At 45.3% G+C, this 8,951-nt stretch overlaps 1 protein-coding gene across 1 annotated transcript; it reads right to left on the reverse strand.

The window, feature by feature from the left end:
• Positions 1-8,360: 8,360 nt before the first annotated feature.
• LOC132459998 (merozoite surface protein CMZ-8-like) lies at positions 8,361-8,951 on the reverse strand. Its single transcript, XM_060054950.1, has 2 exons — positions 8,764-8,951; positions 8,361-8,618 (listed from the first exon to the last, which is right to left on the reverse strand). The coding sequence occupies exons 1-2, from the start codon at positions 8,788-8,790 to the stop codon at positions 8,361-8,363; spliced, it is 285 nt and encodes a 94-aa protein (XP_059910933.1). The 5' UTR covers positions 8,791-8,951.

The raw sequence follows: 8,951 nt of genomic DNA on the forward strand, positions 1-8,951 counted from the left end.
GTGCCTGGCGTTTTTTAACGCCCCCTGCCCCGCCCCCATGGTGTTGCGGCGTCAACTTGCGTTAGTGCTGGGCCCTATACCGGTTCACACTGAATAACGGTGTGTATTTTCGTTAGGATATGATTTTTTTATATACCGCCATACATGGTGTATTTGATTACACAACATTCGGAACGCAGCGCGACACTGATTCAGACGGGACCCTTTTCAATGTTGCGCTAAACACGCATGGTACGACTTTCTTTATAGGTCTGCGAGGCGTGGTATTTCAGGCCAACTGGTAAAAGAGTGTGTCACGGCTTTCAAACATATAAACCATAAAGCCTATGGGCGCCTCGAGACTCGGGACGGACTTGTCAACGCGCTGCGGCATCGCTTACTTGATGTTGTTTTGATTGAAGATCGGCAGGTTGTAGTGGGTGAACGTGAATGAACTTTATGTTCAAAACCAAATATACAAATCAAAAACAGAGTCGTTATTCGCTTCAAATACTTTTTCTTTTCAAAACTTGGGAAAACAATGTTGGCGTCTCCTGTGGCTGCCTTGCGCACCTGAGTTATATTACTTAATATGACTTTGGCAGTAATGTTGCGCCATGATCATGCCTGCCTGCTTTCAGCGAGTAATTAATATTATTTGTAATTATTTTTTAAAAAGATATTTATCAGTCATAGCAGCCTCTTCGGGTAAGTCGAGTAATTTAATGCCAACCGTAATCTTGCGTAGGCTAGCAAACACCGTTGCCATTCAACTCAGTGTCCGCTGACTTTCTGCTTAATGTGAAACTCATAACAAGTCGTGCATGCATGCAAGTGTGTGCGGTTTCATCTTTTTAAGTACCGGTTCGAGAACCGTTTTAGCACCGGAACCGTTTGAAAAGTACAGAGTAGGCACCGGTATCGGTTAAAACCCGAACGATACCCAACCCTACTCACTAGTCCTGACCCAACGGATGGAGAAGATGATCTCTCTGTCATCAGTGATGCATCAATGCATGTTTCACAGTTTTTTACAATGTCTTTGAGTATGGTGTTGCTTTCCTCATCATTATTACCTGCACAGGCCAGTAGTTTTTGTAGTCTTTCAACTGAAGCATGTCCAAATTGTCTATGCAGTTTCAACAGGACTGTCTTTTTCTCCATGTTTTCTGTCAAAGCGAGAACTTCATCCTCGTCGTTTTGGGTCTCACTTTCTTCTGCGTCACTATCATCTCTCAAGTTCACACAATAATGTCCTGAAGATGTCAGTTCAAGCTTAACAGGTTGTTCAAACATTGTCGCTTTGTCATGGGCAATGTCCAAAACTGCACTTACTCTTTTCAACGAAGTCTTGCTTAAAAGCATGGGTATATCTGCAGGGACAACTTCTGTTTCGTGGAGTGCACTTTCCTCGTGGAGTGGACCACTTTCCCATCACCAAACCTAAAAGGTCTTGCACTCTGTTTGACACTAACTTTTTGCAACTCACTGTGTGGCAGTTCACTGATGTAATCATCAAGCCATTTTTCCCCACACACAGTTCTCCCATAAAGACTCGATCACTGATAAGTATGAACAGGATTTATTTAAATAACGACATGGGAATATTTTGCATGGTAAATCTTTGGCATGAGCCCCGTCACTGATCCAGGGTGACGTGCGGACTCGGCGTATCCTGCCAGGACTAGCAGGGGCGGAGCCTTCCCCTGGACAAGTAGACTGAGGCCGACCTGGTGGTGGTGGGGTGGATGGAGGTGCGTTGAACGAAGACCTGAGCAGCAAAGACATATGTTAGACTACTCTTTATAGAGCAGGTGTAGGCAGGTGATTGGTAGCTGGTGATTGGCGGCCAGCCGCGCGTGATTTGAGTCCTCCTGGTAGAACTACCAGCAAGCTTAACATTTCTAGTACAGGCTGTGTCAATCACAGCTGATCCCAAAGCCTGCACCATGAAGATTTCTGTGTCAGACAAAACGTTTGAAAAAAAAGTAATGTTCCATTCTTCAACATCATTTTTTATCCCCTCATCCTTTGTAAGTTTTACATATTCCTTTTTGTTTGGACAATCCTTTGCCCAGTGGTAAGTACTCTGGCATACTGCACATCTTGTTCTCCTCCCATGTTTGTCGAGTGGGTTTGTGCCCTGAAACACCGTTTGTAACGGTTGCAAGTTTGACCTACCCTCCCGTCTGCCTGTGTATCGTGTGTAGTAGGCAGCATCTTCACTTATTCGCAGCGCACTGCTGCCATCTTGTGGTGTAACGTTATCGCCAAAAATTATTTTCAAGGCTGATTTTACGTCAACAAAAGAAACACTCGGGCAAGCCGTTAGCGCCAGCTGCTTATCTTTCACATTAAGTCCCGCGGTATCTAGTAGCTTGAAGGCTAACACGGCATCCGGAAGTTCCATTTTAAACTTACAGAGCTTGTTGTAGCGATGTTCAAATTCGATGATGTAATCCACCATTGAAGTAGCGCTTCCTCTAGCGATCCGATCGAACTCGGTGTAAGCCTTGTACTGCCGGTCCTTTTCTTCTTAAAAAAAAAAGAGAGTCCAATTTAGTCATAAGTGCAGTCATTCCCGTGTCGGAATTTAAGTCGCCAGCAGCAATTTCCAGAGCACTAGCCTTGGCTCTCCCCTTTAGCGACAAGGTAACCGCCAAGGCTTGCTTCTTTTCATCCAGTTCGGTGACGAGTCTCCATATTGCGATCTCATTTTTCCAGCTTTCGTATGACGTCTTCTCGTCAAACGGTGGCGGAACTTTGTAATTCCCAGCAGCTGCCATCCTCTGCTACCAATGTTAATCCAGATAATTCAATAACCACGACAGTTGATCAAGTTGAAACGTTTACTGAACGTTAGCATATTACATGCACAACCATGGCTGCCGCCATTATTCCCCGATAGAACAACAAGTAATGGACGTGTCCGGGACATGTATAGCTATAAATAAGTAAAGATAAAACTGGGTTTTACTTTACTTCACTTTGCTAAGACATATGCACGTTTGATGTGGTATGCAAAAGGTAGCGCAATAGGATGTTGTGCAGAGAATAAGGCGTATGCACGTTTGATGTGGTATGCGATGTACATAGGAGTGAATCAAAGGGGGTCATCCCTATGTTCCCCGGGTCCTATGTTCCCCGCTCGGGGAACCTTGACCCCTTTTTTTTTAAAAAAGGTCCTATGTTCCCCTGTAGCCATACATACCGGGGAGCATAGGACCCTTTTTGGGAAAAGCGGGGAACATAGGACCCTTTTCTGGGAAAAGGGTCCTCTGTTCCCCACAAACTATCAATCTTTAAAAATATTTAAACTTTGACGCGACATTCGCGTGATGACAGCCAATCGGCGTTCAACAGCGTGGCCACTGAGTGACATGTGTAACGTAACAGCCAATCAGCGTTCAACCGGCCAACTCAGTGCAGTGCAGTCCGGGGTGAACTGCAGCATGGAGGAGAAAGTGAGTGTTGCCGTTTGGGCTTCTCGGGGTTTGTTTACCGGCGTATCAATAGACTGCGTCCGGTTCTCCGACGTCTCTCCCTCTTCCACAAAAGGTAAAGACATGCAATGGTAGTTATCTCGGCCGGAATTTGGCAGTAATGGTGGAAAAAGTAACAGACCGGGGAACATAAAAGGGTCCTATGTTCCCCGGTCGCATACATATCGGGGAACATAGGACCCTTTTTGGGAAAAGCGGGGAACATAGGACCCTTTTTTTTTAAAAAGGCTCCTATGTTCCCCAGTCTCATACAAAGAGGGGAACATAGGACCCGGGGAACATAGGACCCGGGGAACATAGACACGCTCCCAATCAAAGTGTGGACAACATCAAATGCGAGCAATAGGTAGAATAAATGAAGATTAGGTCATCCAATATACATAGTTAGTGTGGGACAATCGGGTAGTATAATGAAGGTAACTGTTATGAGATACGGTTAACACAGAAGTGATATTGAACATGCAAATTTTATCATTGTTATTTCCCTTTTACATCTTTTTGGTTATAGATAAGAAATGGATTAGCGATACATCTGCTGGGAAGGGAACTTATATGCTAGGTTCTCAATTTAGATTCATAAGTAGTGGGTTCACCTTTCAAATGCCACTGCTGCTGCTGTAACGCTTTGATACAACGGCAGCGTTTCGTGGTATGATATTTTTTAACTCTGATAAGTTGCGGCACATAGGTATACTGACTCATGTATCGTTTACGGTTTACTGCATTTGAGAACAGTGTGGTCTCAAGACGGCTGCATAGGCCCACCAATATCGACCTTTGGTTTTGTATACTGGTTTTCATTTCTCTTCACAATAGATTGGTTTATATACAGATGATTAAGGAAAGGAACTTCAACTTGGTTGCACTACAGCGTTGTTAGGTTTGGTTGTCATTCAATGCGCATGGCTGAAGCAATGCGCAAGGAGGGATGTAGTGTGAAATTAAATCAAGGTAGATACTGTAAATCATGCTTTCACTTACATTTTGTTGGGAAAAATAACCTGCTGAGTACATCACATGTACATTATAAATATAGCTAACTCCTACCCTAGCCTGATGAGCACATCACATGGACACATTATAATATAGTCAACTCTTGCTCTAACCCAACAACACAAACATGATAATATATAGTCAGGTCAAGGCCGGAGCTGAAGGCCCCATCTCCCAGGCAGGCAGATGGTGGACACTCAGACAATGCACCAGTATCATCTCCAGAACGGGAGAGCCACATTAATTTATCACACAGGAGACATTTTGAGAGCTCTTCCCCGTTAGGAGGAACCAAGAGATACCTCTGCCCACACCAGGGGCCTGAGAGCCACATTAAATTATCACACACGAGACATTTCAGGGGGGCACTCCCCGTTTTAATTTATCACACCGGAGACACGAGGAACTCTCCCCGTTACGAAGCTCTCTCAGGGCCTGGGAGCCAAAACACACAGAACCGCACACACCTCAAACGCACACACCTCATCGAGAGGAGGATACAGCATAAGACTGCATCACACAGGGACTCTTCACCTTCTTCTGAAGCAGACCTTCCACGGAGGCGAAGCTCCGGACGAACCATCAGCGCTGATTAGGGACTTAGACATATTCGATTTCTCACGCTTTATGACTCTGTATAACCGTTGCCACTTTACTTAATAAATCCAAGGTCCTCGTGCCGATAGACTTTATTACCTCTCCGTCTCATTTTATCTGGTCCAGTAGCTAGACAGACCGTTTTTCCCAACAATTTCAAGGGGCCCATAAGGGACTTCCATTAGAACAATTAAAAATAGAATTAAAGGAAATATGCTTTTGAACAACTAACTGCTAACTCCAGTACATAAGTCTGTATTTCTACAATAGAACACAAAGTTCCAGAACCAGATGCAGACACACCCGGAGCCTACAAACTACGTCCGCCGAGCAAGGAGTAACAGTCACATGAGGAAATCAAATAACGGCAGGATTTGAATCGGTTCCATTTTGGTTGTCCACCATTAGAAAAAATATTGTTTGGATAAATTAATATGTATCATAATCAACAGTTCGTACAGTTTTCCACGAATAAGGTTAAAGGTATATATAGATATAGATATGCTATTGGCAGAGCAAGGAGGGGTGTGTGGGATGATAAGGACGACACGTTGTACTTTTATCCCCAATAACACAGCTCCGGATGGGTTGGTGGCCAGGGCGCTGGCATGATTACAATCCCTCAGGTTCGAATTGGCAGAGAACTCTGGCATTAATGACCCTTTCACAGGATGGATGGAGAATATGTTTGGGAGGTGGAAAGGCATGTTCCAGTCAGTGCCCGTCGCGGGAATAATGGCAGTAACCGCGTTAATTGTAGCCGGCTGCCGTTGTATTCCCTGCGCACGAAGGGCTACTGCATCGGCTGATCACCACAGCAGTGGGCGCTACAGAAGCGCCAAGTGCCATTTAGGCTTACATGGGGATCAGATATGATCCGGTGAAAGTGGACGAGACATCACCTGAGGGGCCCGACCCTATCCAGCTGTTATATGTAGAATAGTCAACACCTATACTATTCTAGTAGTAGCGCCTGTATATAAAATAATTAATATCCCGGATTTACTTGAATAACAAATTTTTAAACAACCATACCAAGTTATGTTTGTTATTGTGTAGTGTTACTTGGTTGCGAGTGCAACCCGTTATTTCTGTATCACTGCATTGACAATGGGACTGTTGATTTTCTTTGAGACAGTTGTTTACAGGTTTCCTGTTGCTGACACGACGACGATTGAACGCCTGAAGGAGGCTCACATGATGTGAAAGTAACCTCTCTATGTGAGCCGAGCCCTTGACAATGAGGGACCAGCCTTTGGTTCATGAATTACAGGTCCCGATGGCGACAGAGGAAACAAGAGCGGCGACTACAAAAATGTCCAAAACCACCCACATGCACCAGCGCACCAATACATGAAGATCCCCTGAGCCATCCAAATCCATGCGACCCACAGATAATCTCGAATTTTTTAATTTTTATTACATCAAATGATTTTGTATTTTTTACTTTCAATGCATGCTGCAAATATATGTCGCCTAATTTTTGTACATTTCACTTTAATGCTAACGAAAATTTTATAACTTTGTCACATGTAACTAGAAGTATTAGTTTGGATTTTTATGAATGCTTTTATCCATATGCTTATTGTTGTATTGTTGACAATGACCTGTATTTCCTATGAGACCCACCAAGGTGAATGCCGTCTCAGTATTAGGGGGACGCGTTGTGGTTTATCTTCACTATGGAGTTCGGTCGGTGTTGTTGATGATTTTCCTACTTTGACTATGTTCTCGGTGTGGTAATGGTGCTTATGACTTACAAATCTTATTTTATGGCCATCTGAGATGGCCAAGGAGGGATTGTTACGTATTCTAAGTACATAAGCTGCTCCCACATAGCCATTAGGAAGCAGGATCGAACACACAAGCTGCATTACCCTCACATAGCCACTAGGAAGCAGGATCGAACACTTAAGGCGAGACACGGCAGGCAAAATCATCGATTTTTCAGTCACTGGTCAATTTTGATATTTGGGCTATTTTGCACCGTTAACATGTAATGTTTCATACAAAAGAAAAAAAAAGTCAAAACAAAACATTTAGGTGTTTGTTTTAGTATAGTTTGTCAACTTGCGCCTCTGAATTTTACAGAAGATTCACCAAAAGTTTGCTTTATTACGCACCGTTTCAAATGACAGCCGTTCTCTGTCATATGTGTTCCGTGGTATCGTTGGAAAGCACTCGATCTGCTGTACAACATAAAACTGATATCTGATTGGCTGGACTCGATTTCCGACAAGACGATTGGTTCGAATGTATCACGTGGTATACTCTCACGCTTCCTGGTTAGCTTTCCGTGGGACATTCATTTTTCGAGATGGCACGTCGATTTAAAGCATCAAAGAAAAGAGCCAAGCAATTGGCACTTGCGCGAAAGTCTATTGAGAGGGGAAGCAATACATCAGACGATGACATTCCGGAAAGTGCATCGTTGCGTAAATTGAAACAGCAGAGTCCTGATCGCGCAGTGACCAATATGCCACTCAGCAGTGGCTCATAGTTCATGTTGCGCGCTTGAACAAGCTAATAGGTGATCTTATTTGTCCACACTGTACTGGATCTGGCTTGCAAATTAAAATCGATCCACAAAATCAGGGATTTTGTAATAGTTTGTTGCTTGAGTGCAGTTTGTGTGAACGGGACAAATACTGCAAAAGTGTGTTTACATCCACACGTCTTCACCAGGGGCCTCATGTACTAAGGTTGCGTACGCACAAAAACGTGGCGTACGTCCTTTTCCACTCTCACGTTCAGATGTACAAAACGTGAAATGACCGTAAAAATGTGCGGTCCCCACGCCAGCTCCAGAGCTGTCGTACGCACGTTTCTACAGCTATTGTTCCTTTGGCGACACTTAGAGGTGACGCTGGGAAACTGGGAAAAAAGGTGAAAACAATGACTCATCAGAGTGATTTGCACATCAGAGACACACTAATGAACAATTAACACACCTTGCAATTATATGGGTGGCTATAAAAGCATGCGCAATGGATGAAGAAAATTGTTTTAAAAATGGCTGCGTTAGCGTTGTTAGAGGACATCGCAAATGGTCAAATCCGAAGGGAACGTATATTTAGGGAACGCGAGGACTTACTCGCAAATGATGATGATTGGCTCATGAGCCGATTTCGTTTCCCCAGGCCAGTATTACTGGAGCTGTGTGCAGAGCTGCGGCCGGCCCTAGAGCGCCACACAGCCAGGAGCCAGGGGTTGTCCGTGCCCACACAGGTGCTGACCACGCTGGGGTTCCTGGCAACAGGGGCCTTCCAGCGGGAGCTGGCCGATCGGTCAGGAGTGTGACCGATCGGGTGAGGACACGGCCGGTCGGGTGGTCAGCAGATGAATTTGAGGCACCGCGTGCAGCGGAGCCGGTGGAGAAACCGGAGTCAGCGGTGACGCTGGAGACGCCGGGGCCGACGGAGGAGACGCCAGGGCTGGAGACGCCGGGGCCGACGGAGAAGACGCCGGGGCCGACGGAGGAGACGCCGGGGCCGACGGAGGAGACGCCGGGGCCGACGGAGCAAACCGTGCCCTCTCCTTGCTTGTCTATTCAAAAATAAAAAATTTAAGTTAATAAACACGAGTCAAAGTCTTTAATATCCTGGCATCTTTACGCACGACTTATGTGTATTGTAAGCAGCCAATTGTATGACCAGTATAATTACAGCATTTATGACTTCAGCATATTTACCTTGGGGATGATCGGTGTCCCCTTCATGGGCTCCCACCACTCCGGTGAGAGCTGTGTCACCGATCAAAGCGGCCACTCTCAAATCGAAGGGGGAGAGTTCCCCCACTCCCGTCCCCCCACCTGTTGCGGTCACGCTTCGGCGGTGGGCAGAAACCCTCCGCTTCACCTCCACCTTGAGGTCTGACCAC

This window comes from Gadus macrocephalus, chromosome 1 (genome assembly GCF_031168955.1).
Source record: "Gadus macrocephalus chromosome 1, ASM3116895v1".
In the NCBI taxonomy this organism is placed as follows: domain Eukaryota; kingdom Metazoa; phylum Chordata; class Actinopteri; order Gadiformes; family Gadidae; genus Gadus; species Gadus macrocephalus.

Excerpts from the sequence above, each read along its gene's own strand:
- LOC132459998 (XM_060054950.1), bottom strand. The coding sequence starts at position 8,790 with ATGAAGGGGACACCGATCATCCCCAAG. Across the intron at positions 8,619-8,763 it reads GGACACCGATCATCCCCAAG|ACAAGCAAGGAGAGGGCACG; the intron begins GTAAATATGCTG and ends ATTTTTGAATAG.